This window comes from Nymphaea colorata, chromosome 10 (genome assembly GCF_008831285.2).
Source record: "Nymphaea colorata isolate Beijing-Zhang1983 chromosome 10, ASM883128v2, whole genome shotgun sequence".
NCBI lineage: Eukaryota > Viridiplantae > Streptophyta > Magnoliopsida > Nymphaeales > Nymphaeaceae > Nymphaea > Nymphaea colorata.
Genome location: NC_045147.1, coordinates 13,233,609 through 13,260,576, shown reverse-complemented (window position 1 = coordinate 13,260,576; position 26,968 = coordinate 13,233,609). Strand labels below are relative to the sequence as shown.

Here is a 26,968-nt window from a genome sequence, read left to right as displayed (position 1 = left end):
TGATTGCCCCTCGGGGCACCCTCACCATTACATGGTCCGGTCAGTTTGTTCTGAAGAGTGAAGACCTCGAACGGTGAAAGCCTTGACGGGTCATTCAGATTCAGCTGAGGAGATGGGACTCGTGGTCCCTTGACGTCACTTTGGCCAGTGATCAACGGACATTACCTGCGCTGCTGCTGTGCCCCCGCTGCCTCTTCCAACTGATGGACGGTGAGGATCTCAAATCACTTACAGGGGCGGTGATTTGCCAATATGACCAGATCCGACCTCGGTCCCCCGCAGTCAGACCGGCTTGCTGTTCCCGGGATTTCATTTCCGGTGTGCGTCGGTTCCTTCGCCTCCAATTTTCCCACGAAAGAACGAAAGGGAGGAGGACGGCGAAGCCTCGTTATCTCCGGGACGGGGCTCGCCGACGATGGCTGGGAGACGGACGCAGTTGGAGCTCGATCTGAACTCGCTTCTCCAGTCGCAGAATAGCGACGGCGACGACGACGACGACGAAGGCGCGGTCGTCGCCCATCGGACCGTCGACGACATCCTCAACGACTCCGCGGATTCGTTCTCCTCTTCATCTTCCTCATCCCCTTCCTCGCCTCGCTCTGAGCTTCCCTTTCGCCCTCTCTTCCCTCCAAAACCTGAATCCGACACCCTAGAAGTTCGTGCTCCGGGAGTTGATTCCGAGGTCGATCCGGAGGTTTCGACTGCGGACAGCCCGAAATCGGACAAATCGGAGGACAAAACCAGCGTCATCAGCTTGCCGCGCTCGGTTTTCTCCGAGTCGAGGCTCGGATTCTTGAGGAGGAAGCCCGGGGATGGAGATCTTTCTGCGAAGATTACGCCGGCGCGCGGAAGTTCGCCATTGCCGTCGCTCTTTGGGGTTATCAAGCCGAATCCTAGGCCCGGAGCTGCTCTCGCAGCGGCTGCCGCTGCTTCCAGGTCGGTTCCAACTCCTCATGCTGCTGCGATCAAGTTTAGGAGGACTTCTCTTCAAAGAGCGGCCGCGTCAGAGGAAAACGCCTCATTTTCAGCAGTAGGAGAGGAAAATGAGCAGGAGGAGTTGGTGAAGGGAGAAGGTGAAGAAGATGAAAAGGGTCTGGCCAGAAGGGATGCTGAAGAATCTGCACCTCCAGTTGATGCCTTGGGTGCTAAGGAGGGAAATTCTTCTGTTCCTGATGCGGAAATTGATAAAGAAGACGTCAAGGACAATGGCGGGAATAAGTTTGTTGAGGTCTCCTTGAAGGGGCCAGAAGGTCATGAAATGCTAAACGGAGAAGTTCCTGATGCTTCAACCCAGGCGTTGGTGGAGGAATTGAATCTGAATGATAGAATTGCCGTCGGGAACGATCCACACTCCGTTAGTGGCAGCATTGAGGAAGGATCCTTGGACACACCGTTAAAACGGTCTGAATCAGTTCAACTGAATGACATCCTGATCGCGACTGCGACTAAATTGAGCCCAGAGATGACAGCTACGGATTCGCCTAAAGTTGAAGAGAGAGAAGCCGAGACTTCGAGAATGGATGCGGAAGAATTTGCAGACGACAGGTCTGTTTTGTCAGATAGTAAGAAATCATCGAAAGGACAGGGTAAGAAATTAAAGCCAGTGATGAAGCCGCTTGAAGTAGCTGAAGAGCTTGAGAAGAAGAACGCGTTTTCTGGACTTCACCTAGAAGAGGGCGCTGCAGCTCAGCCAATGAGGCTTGAAGGTATTCGAAGAGGACCGCCAGCAGTTGGGTATTTGCAGATCAACACTGACAATGCTATCACTCATGCTATCTCTTCAGAGACATTCAGGCGTGAGCATGGCTCCCCTCAGTCGTTGGCAGTTCATATGAACTACATCGCTGTGGGCATGTCAAAAGGCACCGTTCTTGTGATGCCCAGCAAGTACTCTCCTCATAGTGCTGATAACTTGGATTCAAAGGTAGCTGTATTTCCGCATAACTAATTATATCATTGTTAACTGTACTAGACCTTATACAAGAAAGTGCAGTTCAAGGGATGAACATGGATAAAAATAGAATATTTTAAATGTTACCTATTTGCTACTATCAAATATGGATATTAATTATTTGCTACGTGGCAGCTCAATATTTATGATTGTCGAACTACCTGGACACTCAAGTCAGCAGCATATTCCGTTGAACTTGGCTATTCTGATCCTGCGAAACGCTTCTAGGACCTGCAGTTTCCAGTTCATCTAGTGTCCAGTTATTAGTTGCAAATGCACCTTTTTTCTTCTCCTGAAGTTAAACATGTTATGACAGTTAAGTTTTTTCTGAAATTCGATTATTTGTTATGATCATGAACTGCCGATACACTTCCACGTAATTCATTGTTCAGAGGTGCCTCACTGTAGTATGAATCTCAGATATTTTTTAGTTGGCATTAAAACCTTGCATGTGATTGCACAAGATTCTCTATATGGATAATTATCTAGGTAGAAAGCGAAAAGAGGAGTGGTCTATAAATATTGTTTTTGTAGGTAAACTTGGCTGCCATACAGAAACTATCCCAACTTGTATATGACGTGTGAAAGCGATCATGCATCTCTGGTGAGGATATATCATGTGAAATATGTAGGTCTGGGGAGTGTATAAGTTTCGGAGCTATCCATATTTCTCCAACTGTGGATGGGCAGACACCACAAAGGAATGAAAAGGTTTTCCATTCTATCTGAAATGATGGTACAGCTCCTTTGTGATTCAGATATCACAGGGTGGCATTTATTCTCTTACAAAGAACAAACTGCATTTATTTTTTTGGTTGTGTTCCTTTTTCTTAGGTACTAATTATCCTTCTGCTATTAGTTGGGCTATCATGTTTAACTATAGGGATTTTAATTGGTCCTAGGTGTTTATGCTCAGCTCTCAAGGTGACAAATCTCATTCACCAGTCACTTCCTTGTGCTTCAGCCAGCAAGGAGATCTGCTGCTGGTTGGATATGGGTCTGGAAACCTAACAGTTTGGGATGTGCAGAAAGGATCTGCTGTTAAAACAATAGCAGAACATAATGCACCAGTCATACATACACTTTTCCTTGGTCAGGATTCACAAGTCACTCGTCAATATAAGGCAGTTACTGGTGATTGTAAGGGGCTTCTTCTTCTACATGCCTTCTCAGTGTTTCCATTGCTCAATACATTCTCTGTTAATACTAAGGTAAGTGCAATTCTCAAGGATCACGTGGCATTCTTGGGTTTTGGTAGTTCTAATTTTGTTTAGATTGTTTCTCATTTGCATGAAGATTTCACTTTCTTGCGTTGCAGTGTCTTCTTGATGGTCAGAGGACAGGAACTGTTTTATGTGCATCTGCTCTTCTGTCCGATGAATTTCGTTGGGCTTCATTTGCAAGTGGACATGGCAGTGCTACAGGGTCTCCTGGTGGTATTGGGAGCATGATGGGTGGTGTTGTTGGAGGTGGAGTTGGGGGAGAAGCAGGATGGAAGCTCTTCAGTGACGGTTCTCCTGAGAAGGAAGGTGTAGTTATATTTGTCACTCACCAAAATGCTCTGGTGGTATGATATCTTCTAAATGTGAATAGGCGATGATGTTTGTTGTGTGTTTCTTAAAGTGTACAGAAACTCCATTTGTTATACTTTTCATGTAGGTAAGGCTCTATCCAAGTTTAGAGGTCTATGCACAGCTTTCTAGGCCAGATGGAGTTCGTGAAGGTGCCATGCCTTACACAGCTTGGAAGTGTGTAATAAACTCTTCAGCATCCTCTTCTGGTAAGATTAAAAAGACATGGTTATCTAGTTTGTATATGTTTGAATCTTGTGATGATTATATACTGAGAGAGAAAAAGGATTGTGAATGCAGAGGAATTGGGTAGGGCTTCATTTCTTGCAATGGCATGGGACCGAAAAGTACTTGTAGCTAGGCTGGTAAAATCAGAACTAAAAACATTAAAAGAATGGCTGATTGACAGTCCAGCAGTTGGTTTGGCATGGTTGGATGATCGGGTGAGTATAGATGCTCTAATTCCTTTCTTTCCCAGTTGAAAATTGATATTGATGGGCTCACCCATTTTTCTCTGTTTATTGATCTCATCATTGCCATCTGTTTTCGTTCTTGGGTTGGCTTTGTTTTCCTTAAAGACATTTTGCATGGTTAGAACATGAATACTTCACTTTTCTTTCAGATGTTGGTGGTGCTGACTTTGAAAGGGCACCTCTGTCTATTCACAAAGGAAGGAGATGAGCTTCACCGTACTAATTATCTTATAGATGGTTCTGCGATTGATGACATGATTGTATATCATACTCACTCTACAAATATTTTTGGAAATCCTGAGAAAGCTTGCCATAACTCAATAGCTGTAAGAGGCGCTACCATATATGTACTTGGTCAGACGCATCTTGTTGCTTCTAGACTTCTTCCTTGGAAAGAGCGAGTTAGAGTCTTGCAAAAGGCTGGTGATTGGATGGGCGCCTTGGACATGGCAATGAAGCTTTACGATGGGCACTCACATGGAGTAATTGATCTTCCAAGAACTACCGATGCTATCAGGGAATCCATAATGCCATTTCTGGTAGAGTTGGTGACAGGATATGTTGATGAAGTATTTTCCTATATATCAGTGGCATTCTGTAGTCAGATTGAAAAACTTCAACTTGCTGACAACACAAAAGAAAATCCTTTCCACACAGAAATCAATGAGCAATATGCTCGTGTTGGTGGTGTTGCTGTAGAATTCTGTGTCCACATAAATAGGATTGACATCTTGTTTGATGATATCTTCACCAAATTTACTGCTGTTCAGCAAGGAGGTAATCTTAGCATTTAACCGTTTAGCTTCTCTTAGTCTTAGGGCCAACAAGTGGTCCGATATCTAGTTCTTGAACAGTTATATATATATATATATATATATTTGCATATTTAAGTCATGATCTATAAACCTTAAGCAAACAAGTTTAGAAACTTCGTACCTATCCAATGCAGCAATGCCTACACCATGATGCGGTTATTTTCTTTGTTATTACAGTATTGTTTTGACTGTTATTATGGTGAAGAATTGCACATACAACGGTGATGTGCAGAAGATGCACTTGTGAAGTTAATAATACTGAAAATAAGTTGTACCGAGAGTACTGTGCAGAAAACAAAAAATCCACAAAGTTATAGATGAATGGCACACCAAAATTAAAAAAAAAACTGTACCGAAAATTTAAAACACTGCAACATTGTGATTTTCCCTTTTTGAAAATGTTAAAAAGGGACTGGAAACTAAGTCACACGGGTGCGCCAAATATGGTGGCGTACCCACATCGCTGCGGGTGCGGGTGCGGCCCGACATGGCACCCGACTCGGTCAAACCAAATCGGGTGCTGCTGACCGCACCCGTTCTTCTTTTCTCTTGTTTGTTTTCATTTTTTTCCTTCTCCTATCTTTCCCTCTTCTCTCTCTCCTCCCCTATTTTATTTAACAGAACTTTGAATTTTGTATGAGACTAAGGTAACGTTGATGAAAAAAGTTTAAAAATATAGACCTACATCCAGGAATTTGGCTTGCTATGTACCTGTTACGTAATGTATATGTGGACATTGACATCTCTTTCTGCCATGGTTCATGAGAATTGGTGTTTTTGTTATCCAAGTTCCCCTTTATGCAAACTCACTGTGCCTCAGAACATTGGTTAATTTTTGCTGTTTATGCTTGTAAAAGAAAAATGAAAACGCTCAAGACATTTTCATGATGTCACTGTGCTCAGCTATGGCATCATGTCATGTAATATGGAATTTTTTTGGTTGCTACCCAAATTTCTTGGTCACATCTTACTCATTCTTCTCTCTCTGTCAGTCTCACTATCTCTGAAGGACATGTGCTCTTTATATGACTATACACGGTGGTTCTTTTCTTGGGAAGATCCACTTTTAGTTGTGCACCTTGTGAACTTTGAAAATTGTCAAGATAATGTTAATCATGCTCAATTCTCTTTGGTGAGCCTGAGATGGGTCAGATAAACTAAAAGTTGTACAAACATATGATACAACTTATTGTTAAATGGTAATTTTGACAAAATTTGTCATGAGTTTGTTGGTCCTTTAGTGTTCTGATTGAGGCTTTCGGGTACCAGAAAGAGCTTAACTTCTTCCTGATTTAGCTGACAAGAATAGGATTGTGGTTATTGCACGACCTGAATGTCTGGAGGTGCTGCAAAGACTGAGCTATCTTGACGAATCTCAGTTCATGAGTTGATATACAAGTTTGCTTGTGTCTTTGTTGGTAGCTTGGGTTGCTGTTTGTTAGACATGTGAAACTGGTTCATTAGATCCTACAATGTCACAACCTGTAATTCACTAGAATCTTTAGTTGGTTTGCTAATTTCCATGCTTCAAGGATGGACAGTCGAGACTGAGGTCAGGTTTCATAATAAAGGATGGGCAATCCAAATTCATTTGACCTCCAACTCCAATTTCCATGCCAATTGTGGCTCTTTCCATAAATTGATAAATCTTGGACTGCCTGTCTGTGAAAAGTGACTATAACAGTCGCAAAGAATACATATAATACCAAAAAGGCACTAAGGCCAAGTGAAGAAGAGTAATACTCATTCGATAAACAATATAAAGGCTGTAAAACACAGCTTATTCTTTACAAAGACTGTTACAAGGATATTTATAAGAGAGAATAAGAAGAGATGAGCTAAACTAGCTCTTAACTAAGATAATACCTAATTAAGAGATAACAACAATAAGAAATCATATTTCTTAACACCCCCCCTGAAACTTACGGTGCTATCACCGAAAGTTTATCTAAAAGAAAGTTGAATCTGGGAGAACATAGAGGCTTTGTGAAGAAATCAGCCAGCTGGAACTCGGAGGAGACATATGGAAGTTTGATAGTCTTCTTCAAAAATTCTTCACGAACATAGTGACAGTCCATTTCTATATGCTTTGTTCGTTCATGGAATGTTTGATTCTTGGCAATGTAGATAGAACTCTTGTTGTCGCAGCATAAATCAGTGGGTTCTTCTATCTTTATTCCCATATCAAGGAGCATTTGGCGAAGCCAGACAATTTCCATAGTTGTAGAAGCCATGGCTCGATATTCAGCTTCAGTAGAGGATAGTGAGACTTTCTGTTGCTTTTTGCATTTCCATGAGATGAGTGATTCTCCTAGAAAAACACAAAATCCAGTAGTTGAGTGTCTATCATTAGGATCTCCTCCCCAATCAGCATCAGTATAAGCAATCAAGTTCAAGGAGGAAGAGGAAGACATAAATACTCCCTTGTTTATTGTTCCCTTAATATATCTGATGATACGAAGAACAGCTCCCATATGAACGGTTGATGGAGCATGTTGAAATTGACTCACAGTATGAACTGCATGAGCAATGTCAGGCCGAGTGATGCTAAGGTACATCAAGGATCCCACAAGTTGTCGGTAAGGAGTGGGATTGGCAAGTGGAACTCCATCATCAATCTTCATCTTGCTTCCTACTGCTTCAGGAGTTTTTGTGACCTTATCATCTGTTATGCCTGATTTAGCAATGATCTCTGCAGCAAACTTAGTTTGTGACAAAAAATATCCTCTAGTAGAATATGCAACCTCAATACCCAAGAAGTACGTTAGAAAACCTAAATCTTTCATTTCAAAAGTTTCTTGTAGTAATTTCTTACATTCTCTAATACCTTCCTTATCACTACCTGTAATGATCATATCATCAACATACAGTAGAAGAATTATGATACCTGCAGTAGTATACTTAACAAACAAGGCAGTGTCAGTTAAGCAAGAATGAAACCCATAATCAGAAATAACAGAATTAAAACGGTCAAACCAAGCTTTAGGAGCTTGTTTGAGGCCATAAAGAGCCTTCTTAAGTCTAAGAACTTTCCTTTGAGGAACAGACAACCCTGGTGGTACTTCCATATAAACCTCTTCCATAAGATCCCCATTTAAAAAGGCATTTTTAACATCCATTTGATAGATATTCCAGTTTTTAACAGATGCTAAAGCAATAAGGGTCCTAACAGTAGTCATTCTAGCTCCAGGGGGAAATGTTTCCTCATAGTCAATACCATATTCTTGAGTGTAACCTTTGGCAACAAGCCTTGCTTTATACCTTTCTAGGGATCCATCACTTTTAGTTTTCACCTTGTATACCCACTTGCATCCAATAGTCTTTTTCCCTATAGGTAAATCTTGTATTTCCCAAGTTTGGGCTTTTCTCGAGGCATCCAATTCTTTTAACATGGCATTCTTCCACTCAATATATTTGGATGCTTCATTAAAAGTAGAAGGTTCAAAGTGAGAGTGAATGACATTAATTCTAGCTCTATGAGATGGAGTAAAAGTTTCATAAGACACAAACCTATTGGGTTGTCTTACATTTCTAGTGGATCTCCTAAGGTTTTCTCCACTTTGAGTTGGTTGGAGATCAATGGTCTCATGATGTTCTTTTTCACCAACTTCTTGTTGCCGGTTTCTTCTATGATAAGTGATTATATCCTTGGCCATTCTACTATCATTACCACCAGTGTTGCTATCATCACCATCATGCATTTCATCATCACATTGAGAAAGGAACTTAAATAAAAAGGAATAATCATTATTGTGTTGTGACTCCCCACAATTTTTAAAACCACTTTCATCTTCACAAAACCTTACATTCCTTGAGACAATGATCTTGTCTTTAATTGAGTCATAACATTTGTAGCCTTTTTGGGTTTCAGAATAACCAATAAAAGCACATTCAATAACTTTTGAACTTAGCTTATCAGCCTTGTCATTAAGAACAAAACATTTGCATCCAAAAATACGAAGTCTATTGAAATCGGGTTCATACTTGAATAATTTTTCAAACGGAGTGGTATTATGTAAAACTTTTGAAGGCATTCTGTTTATAAGATAAACAGAGGCAAGTGCGGTTTCAGCCCAAAAGTTTTTAGGCACATTTTTGGAAATAAGAAGGGTTCTTGTTGTTTCAATTATGTGCCTATGTTTTCTTTCTGAAAGTCCATTTTGTTGAGGTGTTCTTGGACAAGATTTTTGGTGGACTATCCCATAGTTTTTCAAATATCTTTCGAACTCATTTGAAATGTATTCACCTCCGGAATCAGTCCTTAAAATTTTTAATTTAGCATTGAATTGTGTTTGTACTATGTGAAAATTTTTGAATATCTCAAAAACTTCGGATTTATATTTTAGGAAATATATCCAACAATACCTAGTGAAGTCATCAACAAAGATCACATAATATGATAGCCCTCCTTTTGACATGATAGGAGAGGGTCCCCATACATCGGAATGAACAAGCTCAAAAGGCAAAGAAGAGAAGAAGTTCCTTTCTCCAAAAGATAAAGATTTCATTTTTCCATGTATACAATCATTACATTTAAAATTTTCAATACAAATATTCTTGGTAGGGTTCATCATAGACAATTTTCTAACATTTGGATGACCTAATCTTTGGTGCCAAACATTGATGTCCACATTTTCAACATAGTGACAAAACTTTTCTTTGGGGATGCATAAATTGTCCATGTAGTAAAGGTCCCCTTTTCTAAAACCTTCCCCAATCAATCTCCCGGTTTGGTGATCCTGCACCAAACATTTATTTGATGAGAAAACAACATCAAATCCAAGATCTGAGATTTGTGACACAGAAAGTAAGTTAAGATTAAGTTTAGGAACATAACTAACTTTTGGAACAAAAAATTTTTGTTTTCCAAATTCTTTTTCAAAATTCCCAATCCCTTTAACACTTAAAGAAGTTCCATCGGCGGTAACAACATTTGATTCTTTTCTTGTTCTTTCAAATTTGGTCAAAGATGATATATTTGGTGTCATATGAAAAGATGCACCAGAATCTAAAAGCCAAGAAAACATACCAGGAGTGTTGGAGATGGATGCCGTTGTTGCTAGTGCTCCGGAATTTGACTCCTTGATCATGGGTTGAAGGGCTGTCATGATTTGATTCAACGTTGTGGATATAGATGATAGATCACATCCTTCATTTGTGACATTTGCGGCCTTTCTTTGATCAAATTGTCTAATGTTGTAATGTCCACCTTGAGGATATGAAATTCCCCGGTTGTGTTGCCCTCCTTGTGGATATGAAGTTCCTCCTTTGAGAAAATTTCCTCCAAGATTCCGCGATTGTCCTTCATTGTTGTTCAACTTTGGGCAACTAGGTCTTATGTGACCCGGTTCATGACAAAAGTGGCAAATAACTTTATATTCTCCTCTAATTTGATTCTTAAAGTGAGGAGGTCTAAAAGACTTGATGTTGTTTCCAGGTCTAGAGGCGGCTAAGGCTCTTTCTTCTTCTTGTTTTGAGACAAGAACACTATCTTTATCCATTTCTTTGGATAATTTCATTCTAGTTTCCTCTCCACTTAGCTTTGTAAGAAGTTCATGAATGAGTGGAGGAGAGGATGAAGAAAGAAGGGCTGACCTTATTTGTTCAAATTCGGGCCGTAGCCCTTGAAGGAATTGAAAAAACCGAAATTCATCTATTTCATTTCTTCTAATCTCATGGCATTTGCAGTCCAACCCTAATTCGGGACTTAGTTGATCTAACTCATTCCATACACTAGAGATTTCCATGAAAAATTCTCTAACATTTTTCTCTCCTTGCTTGATACTTTGGGCCTTTTGAATCAAAAGATACTTTCGGGCCATATCTTTTTGGGTGAACATTCCCTTAAGATATTCCCAAACTTCACTAGCCTTTTCATAATACATAAGATTTTGGGCAATTCTAGGTTCAATACTTCCATAAATCCATTCTTTAATCCTAGAATTTTTAGCTTCCCAATCGTCTAATTTTTTGTAATATTCATTCATAGCATTTTGTCTTTCCACTCCATCTAGTTGTTTTTCAATCCCATTTTCTATTTTGGTCAACTTGAGAGTGGGAGGGATAGACGTACCTCTTATGAAGCCCCATAAATATTTTCCTTTGATATGCATTTCCAAACATTTTGCCCATAGTGTATAATTGGTTCCGTCAAGCTTGTATGGAGCATAATAGCTTCCTCCTTCAATTGAAACTTTGGAGTCTTCCATGAGAGCAATACTTGAAACAATAATCTCCAAGGAAGTCAAGAAAAAACTCTTCTAGAAATTTCACCAAACAGTTGGTGAGCAACCGCAGCAAAAAGGCCTTCAAGAAATTATATCCTCCAGCAAAGAATCTCTTCAATCAAACCAGCAACATAAAATCTCAGCAGCAGCCTTTAACAAGCTTTGAGAATCAGCCCAATGGCTCTGATACCATGTGAAAAGTGACTATAACAGTCACAAAGAATACATATAATACCAAAAAGGCACTAAGGCCAAGTGAAGAAGAGTAATACTCATTCAATAAACAATATAAAGGCTGTAAAACACAGCTTATTCTTTACAAAGACTGTTACAAGGATATTTATAAGAGAGAATAAGAAGAGATGAGCTAAACTAGCTCTTAACTAAGATAATACCTAATTAAGAGATAACAACAATAAGAAATCATATTTCTTAACACTGTCATAGTCTATTGTGTATGTTCATTCCTCCACCATAAATCACCTTGTCAGCTGTCAAATAGTATATTTATCACACCATAATTAACCATCACCTCAGTGACAAAGAAGGTGCATGGACTTACTTGTTCTATGCAGTGATTACTCTTTGTTCTTCCTCCAGTCTTGGTGATATTGGGGCTGAATGGTAACTCTTATTGGGCTCTAGCATGGGCTAACTCTTACTGAGCTCGACTCCTGGCCCTTCAATTATGAGACTGCAAGTGAACCATCCCACTTTATTAGTCAAAACCAGTTGCTTGAACTAATGACTATACTACTTTCAGTATGGCTTATCTTGCATCAATGTGTGATAAATCGAAAGTAAAACATACAACTTCCTGTACCTTCTGCCACATGGTAGTTCCTATTTCCTCCTTATTGCATCAGAAAGGTTCAGATGAAAAAATTGTAGACAATTGAAAGACTCCTAATTCTCGACCAAGTTATAGGAGCTGTGGAAAATGAGTTTCTGTCATTTCATTCACAAAATATTCTCCACATGTAGACATTGAATGTTCATTTTAATGCTATATAAAAGGGAAGTTTAGTAGAAAATGTTAACTAAATGAAAATATTGTGCTTGGAAAGTATTGAAATGTGAAAAGGATAATTACTACAGGATGCATGTTCAATTACCAAAATGGGGTTGATGCAACAAAAAATGTATTCCTCATTCATCCTTACTGTGATAGATCAGCATTCTTTCACTGATTTTTTTTCCCATTCCCTGGTGAAGTACAAATAATTTACCAGCATCACTTTTTCTACTCTTGAAATCTGACCCACAGAAATGCATTGCACATAATTTCTCTTGTTGCATGAAAGATCAGCAACATCTATGATTTGATTCTTTTTTTTTTCCCAATTTCCCAGGAGAATAACTGGCATCATTGTTTACTTTATTTACAAGCATAGACAAAGTGATTCATTTATCTTTCTGTAACATACAAGCATTATTTTTACTCCTTGTTTCTTGTGATGTTATGGGCTTTTAGCATTTATTTAGTTCATTTTATAGAACATAACAAGGTAAACCAGTAAAAAACTTGTCTTTCCACAAAATTAGGTACATTTTTGGAGCTTTTGGAACCATATATTTTGAAGGACATGCTTGGATGTCTACCACCTGAGGTAAAGATGCTACAGCTGCTACTGAATACCACGCAGTAGTTTAACCTGTTAATAGACTGGGTGTAACATTTTTTTTCTTTGACTTCAAGATAATGCAAGCACTTGTGGAGCACTATAGTAGGAAAGGATGGTTGCGACGTGTTGAGCAGTGTGTTCTTCATATGGACATTTCCTCTTTGGATTTTAATCAGGTACTGATCCTTATAGTCCTCACTTTGTCTTCTTCACTGTATATGAGTTTGTCACTATTCCTTTCCCATTTTAGGTGGTGAGGCTATGCAGGGAGCATGGATTATACAGTGCACTGATATATCTTTTTAATAGAGGTTTGGATGATTTTAAGACACCTTTAGAAGAGCTGTTAATTGTTGCACAAGACAGCCAAAGAGGAGATGCTGTTGGAATTGGGTTAGTTCCTTCTGACCTTTTGCTTGAATTCATAACAATGTTGTAGGAATTCCCTCTCCTGTTTCAACTCTTTCTTTTTCAAATTGTGCCTAGCATAAGTTGTGCTTCAGAAAAGCCAATGATGCCTGAAATGTGTGATATGCAAACTGCTCGGAAGAAATAACTGCTGAAAAGTTCAATTTATCCAATATTATTATGTTTCTCATGTTATTGGTATAATTTTTGTTCTAAGCTTGATAGTTCTGTGATCTGTCTTTGAAGCTCCAATTGTTAAGCCAAAGTAGGTGAAAATGCCACTTAAGCTTTTTCCTTTTCTTTTGTCTTTATTTGAGTAAGTATTTTTTGTTGGGAATAACTGAAAGGGCAACCCGAAGGTGTCAACCTTACTGATAATAGCTCATTGCCTAGACATATCATTCCTAGGTGAGCCTAATCAGAAAAGGCCAGTATTAGGCCATCTCTTTGTTGTGCGGATTTTAAGTTTGTAGCTTCCAATTGATTCAATGATTCAATGCTACGGCATAAATTTGTATGACATACATGGACCATCGTGAATTCACCAGTTACGGAAACATCTACACAGATAATTGAGGAATAAGGGGTTTTTCAATTGAGGAAAAACTTTTGCCCAAAAAGGTGGATCAATCTTTTTTGTTTCTTCACTCAAGCATGGCAAAAGTTTTGAGGAGGACAAACTTTGATTACTGCACTTTTGTTGCCTCCAAAAGATTTTTGCCTATTGTTGCAACTAATTGTGTTTGGCATCAAAAAAGGAACTCTTAATTCTGTAACCAAGTACGGTTAGAGTGACTAAAGCAGGTAACTACACGTACAAGGTCTGATTGACTAGATTATTTGTAGTTGCAAACATGGATTTTCATAGGCAACAAGGGAGCATGTTATATCAGCTATGCAGCCTCTATGTATGTCACTATTGACCTAGATGAGTAACTAAGTTGACCTGTTTTTTCAAATCCTGCTTCTTGATTCATTTGTCATTTACATATGCAAGTTTTACTTATGGGGGCTTGTTTTTGTGGGGCAGGTACCGGATGCTGGTCTATTTGAAGTATTGCTTTCAGGGTCTTGCATTTCCTCCTGGTATGAGTTTCTCATTGTTGTTTTATTAGCTTCCTGTCAGCTGATTTGGTAATTTTTCTTTTCTGTTTTCTGAAAAATAGGCGTTCTTTTCTTCTATTGTACTCCATAGTTATAATCATTACCACAAATCCCCACTGTTAAGAACCAATTGCCTACATGTTCAGTGACTACAGTTTAAGGTAGGGCTCTCTTTGACAAGTCACTTTTCATGAAAAAGTGTGCATCATGATATAACTAAGTCACATAGTACTCCACATTGACTGACTCCTGTGTCGGTAAGATAATTCTGGAACATGGATGCTTCTAGCATTCCTAGTACTTCATGGTAAGCATTCACAACGCTAGCTTTGTTTTTGTTATGGATTATGATCATTTTTTATCTTTAATTTTAAGAGTTAAATATATGAACTTAGTATGCAAAATAAGCCTATTTCGCTTGAATCCTCTGTATCATTTCAATGGAAGGAATATGTTTGAACTATGAATCTATTTTGTTTGAACTACATACATGCATACTTACATACACACATACATATATATATATATATATATATATATATATATATATATATATATATATATATATATATATATATATATGTGTGTGTGTGTGTGTGTGTGTGTGTGTGTGTGTGTGTGTGTAATTATAAATAACACTGATGAGGCACTATGTCCGCTGCTTATATATAAAATAATTTATTCTTGTTGATTTCCTATTTCAAACATGCCTACACTCATATCTTGGATTCTTATGTTCTGCAATGACAACCTTGCAATTTTATTCTATCCACTCATTTGTATGCAGACAGGCTGTTTTTGGATGTCTTAGCTTCATAAAATTCATCAACCAATTTTTTTTTAGTACACTTTGATATGGTCGGTGCTTTTCCAACACAGTCCACAACTGAACTGCCCAAGCATATCTTCTTTTTTTTTTGCATGTACAAGTAGTATGGGGTCTACCCTGGTTGGATACGAAAATCCTCTCTAAGTAACTCATGTATGATTCAGAAAAATGTATCTTATATCTTTTCTTGGAGTGGTACAATACATGTTTCTAAAAAATACGGATGCAGGGATGCAGCTATAGGTGAGTGGTGTGCATGTATGTCTACTAGAGAGAATGGAAGGGAGAGTACGTGTTGTCCTCTTTCCTTCCCTTCTTTTCCTTTTTCATTTGAGAAAGGAAAAGAAAAATAGCTCAGTCCCACATTGGGTGGGAAGTGTCTGCCAGGGTACATCAGCCACTTCCTTCTCCTTTTTCTTAGTTTGCTGCATGCCAAGCGGCGAATAGCCCCTGCAACCATGTTGTGTCAATGTGGGTGCAGCAAAGTCGCGCTCTCTACACACACACATGCACACACACAGACACACATATATGTGTGTGTGTGTAGCTTTGTACATAAACTGGCATAGTGAAGCTATAATGAGCTCTTAAGAGGTGAAAAATATTATAAGATGACAAACATGTGCACAATGTTGTAAAAGGCGATAAAGCGAGGCGAGACGTTAATTGAAGCGTAAGCTTCATGAAAAAAATTGTGAATTATATAATATTTTTAAAAGTAACAACAAAATTGAAAAAAATGACTACAATACTAAGCATATCAATAAGAAGAACAATACACAACATATGTAAACCACAATAATTTGTAAATCCAAATAAAATGTCATAATACATATATATATATATATATATATATATATATATATATATGGGCTCTATGCTCATGCCACACCAGTTAGGGAGGAATCACTTGTCAAAAGATCCAAGCTATAGATAGAATCTAAGAGATGGTAAGACACTTTTGAACAGATCAACGAGTTATATAAAATTTGATTTTTTTTCTCAAAAACAACGGAAAAAGAAAAAGAAAAAAGAGGAAGAGCATGATGAAATTAGGTATATATGAAACAGGAAGCATACCGTAGTGGTTAGAATAACAATCTAACAGGAAGATATAAACTTTCATGATTTTGCAGGATAACCATCAAGCAATATATATCCACTAGACAATATCTGTAAATTCTATCGTTTGAGCAGAGGAAGAAACATTTCAAGCTACCAACTAGGAACATAAAAGAGAAAATTAAACTCACAGGTTTATACAGACAGTGTCTTGCTGCCGCTCCTGCAGGCAAAGCTAAGAATGAATACAGCAAGCAAAAGCGAGCCTTCATGTAAATGATACATTCGGCAAAGCAGCATCATCATCTATGTCGGCCAAGAGCTTCATATCGAGCTCCTTTCACCTTCTCAGCTGCAGAGAAGAAAGCTCGCTCTTGGACAAAAGCATGGAGACGATGGCTGCAGGTGATTTGGGATTGAGAAAAGGAAATTTAGGGATATAAACAGAGTTTAATTAGGGCTGCGTGTGAAGCCCTTGACTAATTTTATTTATTTTTTTATTTTTTAAATTAAAAAAACTAAACTAAATAGTCCGTCCTTGAGGCGTGTGTGTGCCTCAAACATGAAGCGTCCCATAGATGGAGGCGTATGCCTCTACCAAGTGAGGCGCACGCTTCAGGGACATGTGCGCTCATGGTTCTGCCTCAAGGTGTTTTTTCTAAAAATTGCCTTGAGTCGCTTTTTTTTTTGTGTGAAGCGTACGCTTCTCACAACATTGCATGTGCAGTTGTGCACAATTGTCAATGCTATGCTGCAATTTATTTGAATGATCAATGAAGCTTCTTGCTGAAAGCAGGTGGGTGAAAGATTGCTCCGAGAAGTCTTGGTTTTTGAATGGCAATGGTTGAGAGAGGCATTAAGGGAGAAGTCAGAACTCAAAAATCAGAGGCATTGTGGTCAAGTTTGTAGTGGGAGCTTAAGAATGCGAGTCATCAGTCTTTTGTTCTTCTACTACAAACGAGGGTATAAAGGAGACCAAATTTGGTACAACACCTACTAACAAACAGTTGAATGCATGAAATTGAGAACATTAGTTGATGTAATTTCTGATGGCATTGTTCGAAGGCATAGAAGCAAATATATTGTCGCTGATGGATACTTACCATATTGTATTAAACAAGCCATTAAATGCTAGAGGAAAATGATGACAAAATAAATTTCTAGCATACAATCTATAACCGAAATAGGTGCATAATGGGATTGGTTATATCACTTGGACTAGCCTAGAAAGGCATTGACTGTTGACATGTTTGGACACAGGCGCAAGTGTGGGCACGGCTGGAGGCATCGATCACCATTTGTATAGTATAGCATCCAAGAGATGCTATTAGTATCATTAAGGCCCCATCACCATTGAAGTTCCTGATGTTAGGCATGGGAGGTAAATAGAGTACTAGAGCTGTTATTTTTTTTTGGCTTGTGATTATTCTTCCACCTGAAACCAAGACTGAAACAAATTAAAGGAAACACTGTGGATTTATAATGACAAGCTGCAGTTAAGAAATCTCTCATCTTGAAACAGTTGGACACCAATTTTTGCACATCTTGGCTGTTTCTATAACTGAAAGAAGTGACCGACCGATTAGAAAGTTTCTTTTGGGATCAAAGTCAAAATTCCAGCTTGGAGCTTCACTGATGTGGACAACCCTAACCAGTATATATATATATATATATATATATATATATATAAGGACCTTGAGGCCATAAGATGCCTGTGCGTCTTTCCCACTACGATGCTTAGCAGCAATCCATTCTTAATTGTTCGAGATGGTATTTCTAGAAAGAAAAAAAAAAGTTGGGAATTGCATCGTAGGGAGGCCATTGCCTCCCCCTGCTGGTGCTGGGGGCCATTCTCCTTCTCTCTCTCTCTCTCTCTAAAAAAGGCCATGCAATCTATTAAGATCAGAGGGTCACCATGGGTGCATGCATTCTGCGCTTGATGCCCAGTATGTGTGTGTGTGTGTGTCTATATATATATATATATATATATATATATATATATATATATATATATTATATTCACAATTGCAAGTCATAATTCACGAACTGATGAACTACTAAGAAGCCCAGTTTACCAAAATGTGCATGATAAAAATCAATTTTGTTTGTGTTTGCAGTTTAATAAAGAATATGATAGTAGTAAAATTAAATGTCAGTCTGTACATAATAAAAAAATCTACTTTATGTTTCTTTGAGGCATGAATGCAATGGATGTCATTGCAGGTAGTTCATTTATGCTTCTCTTAAACATAAGGGAAATCATTTTCAGTTCAATACTAGGTGGACGTCATTGCTGGGAAAAGGAAGCAAAAAGGGTCCAGCATTTAGTGATATCTTATATGTTTACTTTTCCAGTATCAATGACTAGTTGCAATAGATTTCAAAAGACCAAGTCCCGACTTGGACAAAATGGATCATGGGTGCATTCTCCAAATATAACATAGTGTTAAGTTATTAACCATGTTCAGGCATAGTCTAATCCCACACGTCAACACCCATGTCTTGCCATGTTGACGCTAATGCTGCACCCTTTTAGGGGAGTCCATGTGGCATAGTGTTAATGCTTGCCATGGTACCTGAAGGTCAATGTACCCGTATTACACAAAGGTGCCCATTGAAGGGCATCGAACTCAAAACTTCCTCAAGAGCCCTCAATAGTTTGTATGTATGTGTGTGTGTGTGTGTAGGGAGAGAGAAAGAGAAAGGCTTTCATGTACTATAGCTCCTATGCGACATTAAGCACTGGACAGGCGTATTGAGCATTTAAAGCATCAAATTGATTAAATGCAGAAAGTCTTGGCGCTTGCACTGCTTGAACAAGGACCAAAGTATCCTATCAATGACGTGGCTGCTCAAAAAGTCAAGCTTTTCAGACTTTTATACCTCCAGAGTAAGCTAGCTTGTTCTACAAGAAGCATCCAGGCAAGCTAATTGGTGTGCTAAGTCGAGTGAGGACTTTGCTACCATATGCATTTGTATAATATGAAGGCATGTTATGAAACGAACTTTTATTTTAATCGAAAATGTACTCTACAAATGAAAGAATTTCAAATGATAAAGCTACCCTTTTGTGGTAGTCTTTCCTTGTCAACAATTATAATGAGAATATTAAAAAACGCAAAAAAATAAGAAAATCACAAGCTTATGACTATGAGGCACAAAAGAAACGCTATGGTTGGATTAATATTCAGGGAGCCCAACTTGGTCAGTTTCTGTACTGGACCTTCTGACCTAATCTATGAGCTTTGTTAAGTCTAGAGGGAACTTATTGATCAAGTTATGCACAGTGGCAAAATTGGGTTACTTTTGGTGAATGAAGTCTTGATTCCTATATTTTACATCATACTTGTAAAGCCCATGAATCAGAATTGGATCAGCTAACTACTGGTTCATGGGTTAGCTAGTTTGGCTCGAGGACTTGTCTGGGTCTGGTCATAAATTCTTTTTAGTGTACTTTTGCTACATAATGATGAAAATGTTGAATTTTCCTCTAAAGTAGCAAGTAACTATAGTTTGTGAATGCAATTACAGAATAGCAACTAAATTACTAATAGACAACATGTGTTAGAGTAACCTATTTTAGTAAAGAACTATAGTTTTTTCTTAGTGACATTCAGTAATAGTTAGAGACAGTGTTGTATGAACCAGCCTAGAAGCTTGTGACCCTAAGCTTGTTTCAGCTGATCTATAACCAAGTCCTCCATGATTCGATTGCATTTGGGTCAGTACTTGGCTCATAACCCAGTACCTTGGGGATTTGGGTAAACTCAGGCTATTCTTGAGTCAAGCCCCCAGGTTTGCCAACTATGTTTTGCATTGGTGAACTCGCTCTTTGCATTGCCTTCTTCATGTTGACAGTTCTATTCTTTGTTAGAACATAATAAGTAGAAGCACAAGGCATTCATCTAAAGAAATACTAGACACTGTCTGATGCTACCCTGAAGGTGTTGGGTTTTATAATTGTACCTTCATTACATTTTTGAAGATGGCATCTGTGATTTCCGACAAGGAGTCAACTAAACTTGAGGATATGTGTTTTGCAGGGCAAGGTGCACTTCCAAGCTCTCGCTTACCATCATTAAGGAAAGAATTAATTGAATTTCTTTTAGAAAATTCCAGCAACCACAATTCACAATTTGTGACAATCTTCAAGTCATTGCTTGGATCATGCTTGAATCTTTACTATCTTTTGTGGCTGGACACTGAAGCTACTCTTGAGGTTCTTCGATGTGCTTTCTTTGAAGCTGAACCGCAAAGACCAGATAATCCTTTACGTGAATTGGGAGACATGGTTACTGAAGAGAACAAGGATGGGCAAGTTGCCAATAAAACAGAGGATCAGACATTGATGGCGCAAAATATCACAAATGCACTGATTAGGGTTCTTGATATTGAGGTGCCAGGCGTGGATAAATCAGTTAGTACTGATGGTTATGGATGCTTAGATCTGTGGCCTTCGACGAAAGAACAGGGTTATCTTCTAGAGTTCATAGCTTGTTTTGTTGTTTTCCAGCAAGCTACCATTCCACAAAATATATTTAATCGTATTTTAGTGTATTTGACATCTGAGATGGATACATCCTCAAGGTCTGTTGGAGAAGGCCCTGTAATCTATGTGCAGCAAAAACAGGTTCTTGCTCTTTTAGAAGCAGTGCCAAAAACAGAGTGGGATTCATCTTATGTACTCCAAATTTGTGAACAGGCTCAGTATTACCAGGCACGGGCTTTTTATTGCTTTTTTTTTTTTTTTTTTCATTTCCATCTGGAACTCGTTTTGTTTGTAATGTCTGTGCCTATTCTCATCAGTGTAGTTTTATATGTAAATCTGTAGGTATGCAGCTTAATACATAGGCAAAGAGGCCAGCATGTTGCAGCTCTAGATACTTATATAAAGGACATGGATGAACCTATTCATGCATTTGCTTTCATTAGCAATATGCTCCTGCAGCTGAAAGATGCTGAACATTTTTCCTTTAAGTCAGCAGTCATCTCTCGTATACCAGAACTAGTAAAACTGAGCAGGTGATCCATAATCTTATTAGTATTGGGTGGAAAATTATTTAAACTTGATTATGGGTAACAAAGTTAAGTTTTTTTTCCCTTTTTGAAATCTGGAGTGCTTGAAATATGCATGTGAAAAATTAGTAGATCTTTGGCTGCAGAATTAGTAGATCTTTGGCTGCAGAAATATGCATGTGAAAATTACTGAATGTTTCGCTGCAAATTCTGTGTTCTTTTTGTGTGGAATGTGTAAATTCAACTTTTACTGTGGTTTTTATGGAGATCTGAAACAAACCAAAATCAGAAATTGATTTCTCATTGTAATGGTAACTAATAGACATTCATCTTATTCCTCTTTATTTCTTTGTTCCTTGTTTAATTGTCACAGAGAGGGTGCATTCTTTTTGGTCATTGAACACTTCAGTGAAGAGGTTGAACAGATGTTATCCATACTACAGCCTCATCCAAAGTGCTTGTTTCTTTATCTAAAAACCGCAGTTGAAGTTCACTTATTTGGTGCACTCAATTTTTCTGCTTTGACAAGGGAAGAGATTCTAGTTTCTCCTTTCTATGGACTGAAGTTCACAGATCAGTCAGAGGAACTTCAGGCTTATTTACAGCGACTGTCTAGCTTCCCTAAAATCATATGCAATAATCCTATTGATGTCACTGATGAAATGGCAGAACTTTATCTCGAGGTATGTACAACTTGAAACTGCATGTATGTTGTTTATTTGTATTTTGTTGGACACCTAAAACTTTTAATGGGCCAACATAAAATTGGCACATGGTTATTTGGCACCTCGTGTTTTACCAAATTTATTGCGATTATCAGCTTCTCATCTACATGCTCTTGTAATGGCAAATTCTAGAGCATATATTGCCAATATATAGATGTCCGTTGCTCTCACTCAAAAATTAGTTTTATGGGTGGAAATACTATATTATGCATATATGTGGCAGAAATTGGAATTCTTGAAAAGTCAAGAACTTATTTTGGGGGCACACTTATTCTTTTCTAAATGTTAGAAATTCACATTTTGTTACAAATTATTTATTTTGATGCCTCCCCACTTTTCTATTTCTCATTCAGAAAAAAAAAATTGTTAAAAATTACATGATTTTTTTGCTTAAATTTCCTTTTTATATATAAAGAACAAAAATATTCATGATATGTTGCTGACACCGATAGTGATGGGTATGTAACAGTCGTTCTTATTGTTGGGTTCTATAAGTGTATGTAGAGCTCCAGTTGAAAATAATGACATAAATGTGCATATGGTTCTCTGTTGCTTACATTAGTTATGGTTTGCATGTGATACAATTTATCAAAAGTGCTTCTTCCATCTAAGGTTATTTTCTTCTATGCAAGATGAATAAGATTTATAACTGATCAAGTTCTTCTGTTGTGCAGCTCTTGTGTCAATTTGAACCTGGTTCAGTTCTAAGGTTCCTTCAGACTTATGAAAACTACAGATTGGAGCACTGTCTCCGTCTTTGCCAGGAATATGGGGTGACTGATGCAGCTGCTTTCTTACTGGAAAGGGCTGGTGATGTGACAAGCTCCTTATCACTTATTTTGTCTGGTATTGATTCCCATTTAGACAATATTTACTCCATTATTCAAAGTAAAGTTGCGGAAACAACTACTCTTGTTAGTGAGTCAGAGCAATTGAATACCATTTTAAGTACACCAGAGGTTTGTATTAACTCTTTCCAGCATGTGGATCGTGATTTGTCATCCAATGATAGATGTCTGGTGTGTCAATAACTCTGCTTGTCTGCAGGTTAGATCTCTTTGCAACATTCTGCATTCTTGTATAGGCCTGTGCCAGAGGAACACATCACGTCTGGATTCTCAAGAGTCAGAGTCTTTGTGGTTCCTCTTGTTGGATTCGTAAGTTCAACTGTTTGATTAGATAAATTATCTCGAGGTTTATATTGCCCAAAGCAATCTCGGCGTTAACCTGAAAAAATGTTTTCTTTTTTGTTTAATGATGTTCCGGACTCAATGCAGATTCTGCAATCCATTAAGGCATCTGTTTGGACCTGGAAACGTCTTCAAGTCTAAGGCTAATTCTAGTGGAATAGAAGATAACAATTCTGACAAACACAATATGAGGATTCCAGAGTCTGAAAGAGCTGCCTGTATTTCCAGAAGAATGGTCTCCCAGTTTGTACGTGAAATTATTGAAGGAATGGTGGGCTATATACCGCTTCCAACCATCATGACAAAGCTTCTTTCTGATAATGGAGGCCAGCATTTTGGTGATTTTAAGGCAACTATACTGGGTATGCTGGGAACCTATGGCTATGAACGTAGAATCCTGGTATGCAATTGATTCATTCTTCCATTTACTTCCTTCAGATCACTCTTTTAGTCATAGACTCTGGAACTTTTTAATTAGCATGAACAAGCCAAACAAATTGGAATAAGGCACAAAAATGGGAGAAATCTTCAATACAGTTTATGTTTACATCAAGCTGACATTAAGAAATAAATGACCATGCCTTCTATTACAGTTTTGCCTTCTGTGCAAATTCTGACTGATTTTTAAAATGCTACGTTGCTTTTGTCTTTTGAGCCCATTTTCCGTTGTTCAAACAAAACAGCTTCCTCTCTTATTGTTAAAGCTTTAAAGACATATACCCTCAGTTCTTAGAGCCAACTACACAAAAAGGGAGGAGATTCTCAAAACGAGGAAAAGTATCCAATTCCTTTGAAAGAATTAAATGAGTAGCATATCTAGATGAAATTTTATGCACAATTTTTCTATAGTTCTCTGTTTGAGTACCAACAGTTGGTGATAGCCAATGGCTGTAAGATTAGTGAAAAAGGTAGTCATTGGTGTAGTTACTTCCAATTGGATGCCATTTTCAGTGCACCTGACACTTCTTGCTTTTGAATCAGGACACTGCTAAGATTCTGATTGAGGATGACACATATTATATCATGAGCTTACTTAAGAAGGGGGCATCACATGCATATGCTCCACAAAGCTATACCTGCTGCATATGTGGTAGCTCACTGACCAAGGAACCTTCAATATCAGGAGTCCATCTTTTCCACTGTGGGCATGCAGTGCATGTCCAATGTGAAGGTGGGGGAAATGAATCGAACAAGAATTCAGTTGAGTGCCCCATCTGTATGCCAAAGAAGAACCCGTCTCGAGCTAGAAGCAAGTCCATCCTTGTAGAATATGGATTGGTAAAAAATTCCCCAAGATCTCAACATAGACAAGGTAGTGTTCCTATCCAGCCATTACATGAATCTGATCTCATTGAGAGACCTTATGGGCTTCAACAAATATCCCGGGTAAGAGTTCACTTTTAAAACATAATTTCTTGTTTGTGAGTTTATCCATGGAGTCTAGCATAACAAATACTTCTCTGCAGTTTGATATCTTGAAGAATCTTCAAAAGGTTCAAAGAACACTTCAGATTGATACGCTGCCTAGACTGAGGCTTGCACCACCTGCTATTTATCATGAGAAGGTTAAGATGACCCCTGATGTTTCCATAGGAGAAGGAAGTAGTTCTGCCGTGAAACCTGAGAAACCAAGCAGATTTCTGCAATTGAAGAATCTTAAACCAAGAGGCTCTTCGTTCCAGTTTCCCTTAAGATCCACTATATTTGGTAAGTACTGAAGTTTTTACACCTGTCCACTTATTGCAATTGCATCTGGCATGCGTGGATGTGGATGACTTTTGATGTTTCCATGTGTATACCTTTGTGGCATTTTTTTCTAATAGTCCGAATATTTTTTCAGTTAATGAGAAAAGTAGGAGATAATGATGTGCTCCGTTGTTCCTGAAAGAATGCGTTCCACAAGCATATCAGGCTTGCTGACGTAAGTTGGGATTGATAGTGACAACTTGACATGTCTTTTCAAAGGAGCAAGTATGAAAATCACTCAAGGTACATTTTCCTTTTCTAGTTCCTGCTGCCAAGGATAGTGACCCCCTGCTTCAGATGATTTCCTGCGGGTCTTTTGAACGATATAAACCTCAGTAGTTCCTCCCACCCAAACTTATAGGCCACATAACATATTAATCCTTCCTCCCACCCAACCTTATAGGTCACATAACATATTAATCCTGAGTGGAATCAGTTATCAAGGCAAAGTGCAAAGTTGATATCTGGGGGCAAGCTATTAGAATCTCTGAGTACTAGTTTAACTGGTGATTAACAAGTACTTCAACTTTGTGGTACCTTGAATTGAGGTGGGATGTTAGCTCACTTGAATAGGGAGTATGTTTCATGTCCCTCACTATTTGTAAGGTTAAATATCGACAGTCCTGTGCCATGAGGCCATGAGAAGCAGCGTAGTTGATTTGAGTGATACAATCCACAATTAAAGCGATTGACCAACTTTGGATCATTTTACATTTTTTTACCTCTTTTTTGCAGCATATAATGGTGCTATGCAACTTTAGTTTATAAGGAAGCATTTTATGGTGCCAGGCTAAGTGAAGTTGCCCATTGATTGATCGGAAATCTATCATAGTGCTGCCTATGCTCAGGCAGATCAAAGTTGTGATTAATTGATTGGAAATCCGTCGAGATCTGTGAAACCAGAAACGTCTGCAGGAAATTTTGAGAATCATGCAAAGAATGATCAGCTCATTGATGACTACTCAAGCCATCCCTATGTAAGTTGCCAGTGGCGGAGAGCTACAGGGATTCCTTGACATAATGGGGCAGACAAAACGTGGTTGGTAACTTGGTTTCATTCTCAATCCTCAAAATTTGTCAGTAAATATGACATGAGCATGCAAGCGTATATAGATCAGTTTCAAATCGGATCAACATCACTTATTGTTCCCTTTGGCAGATAGCTCATCCCAGAAGCTTAGATAGTTACAAGTCAACCACCTTCGTACAGTCAAACTTCGGTAATTTTAGAGCGTGTTAACATCTTAACAAAGGTCAAATTTTTTCCTCTTCTAGCATAGGATCTTAATGATATGGAATCTTTTCTGTACATTTTGTTGGTTTCCACCAAGTGATGAAAATATTGTATATTAAGTTTTATTGCAAATAATAATATCAAAATGCAATTTTGAAGTCCTTGCTTGAAGTAAATATTGATGAAATGTATATACTTATGGTTTTCTTTCTGGTCCAGACTGCTTCTCAGCATGAGATGCATGCAGATAATTGTCGCTTGCACTTAAGCTTCACTGCTAAAATTGAACATGAAAACCGCACTCGAAAATAAACCCTGGAAAGTTCATGGATTATCTCAGCGCTTTCTTGATGGGGGTTGGAAAATCAGACCCGTGACTCTGCATATCCTTATTCAATTTTATTCTCGACTATAATATACTGTAAACAACCAAGAAATCTGGATCATATACAAAGCCAATGGACAGATCTAGCTCTCGTAGTTCAGCTTCCAAATAGAGGCATAATCCATACTTAAAGTCCATGTAGATTAAATGATGGAATTGCAGGGTATATATACTTCAATCAGCGACTAGATTAGGTAACTTCACCCAGGTGATGTAACAATAAGCGTGATAAAAGTATGAAAGTGTCTAATCACATAAGTTGCATCTAAACGCCTGATTCGATCACGTCAATACTCTATTTATATTCATCAAGTATTAAATGGGCCTTCTTTTGGGGCATATCAATAACATTCAACTGGATATACAAGAACCATCTTAAATTAGTACGTATAAAAAAGAGAACAAATATATGAACCCTACCTAAGGGGTTGTAGCACACTGGCGCGGGGAAGTGCTCTGTCCGCTAAGAACCCGGGTCGAGTCCTTGGGCATCACCTGCCCGCTCCAGACGTGCTTCAGTCCCTGGCCCGTAAAAGGGCCCGAAGCAAGCTCAGTTCACCTAGGAGGGAGGGTGACGAGGGAGGGCCTGTGGCCTCTCTTAGGGCGG

The 26,968-nt window shown here is 38.4% G+C and overlaps 1 protein-coding gene across 3 annotated transcripts; it reads left to right on the top strand.

Moving 5' to 3' along the window:
• Positions 1–229: 229 nt before the first annotated feature.
• LOC116263380 (uncharacterized) lies at positions 230–26,137 on the top strand. 3 transcript variants are annotated; one of them, XM_031643104.2, is made up of 20 exons: positions 255–1,924; positions 2,854–3,162; positions 3,270–3,518; positions 3,611–3,731; positions 3,823–3,965; positions 4,145–4,772; positions 12,583–12,647; positions 12,737–12,838; positions 12,913–13,055; positions 14,101–14,156; positions 20,109–20,782; positions 20,897–21,087; positions 21,455–21,764; positions 22,481–22,765; positions 22,854–22,963; positions 23,084–23,396; positions 23,978–24,382; positions 24,463–24,703; positions 24,837–24,985; positions 25,532–26,137. In XM_031643104.2, the coding sequence occupies exons 1-19, from the start codon at positions 416–418 to the stop codon at positions 24,857–24,859; spliced, it is 5,877 nt and encodes a 1,958-aa protein (XP_031498964.1). In that variant the 5' UTR covers positions 255–415; the 3' UTR covers positions 24,860–24,985; positions 25,532–26,137. The 3 variants fall into 3 exon arrangements, with proteins under 3 accessions (XP_031498965.1, XP_031498964.1, XP_031498963.1); XM_031643103.2 differs by having other exon boundaries at positions 25,478–26,137; XM_031643105.2 differs by lacking the exons at positions 23,978–24,382; positions 24,463–24,703; positions 24,837–24,985; positions 25,532–26,137 and having other exon boundaries at positions 230–1,924; positions 22,859–22,963; positions 23,084–23,280.
• The last annotated feature ends 831 nt before the right edge of the window (positions 26,138–26,968 follow it).

What these genes read in the sequence shown, in the direction of transcription:
- LOC116263380 (XM_031643104.2), top strand. Translation starts at nt 416, where the DNA reads ATGGCTGGGAGACGGACGCAGTTGGAGCTCGATCTGAACTCGCTTCTC. An exon ending in CCTCTTTGGATTTTAATCAG is followed by an intron (nt 12,839 to 12,912) that starts GTACTGATCCTT and finishes TTCCCATTTTAG; the next exon opens with GTGGTGAGGCTATGCAGGGA. An exon ending in TGGTTCCTCTTGTTGGATTC is followed by an intron (nt 22,964 to 23,083) that starts GTAAGTTCAACT and finishes GACTCAATGCAG; the next exon opens with ATTCTGCAATCCATTAAGGC.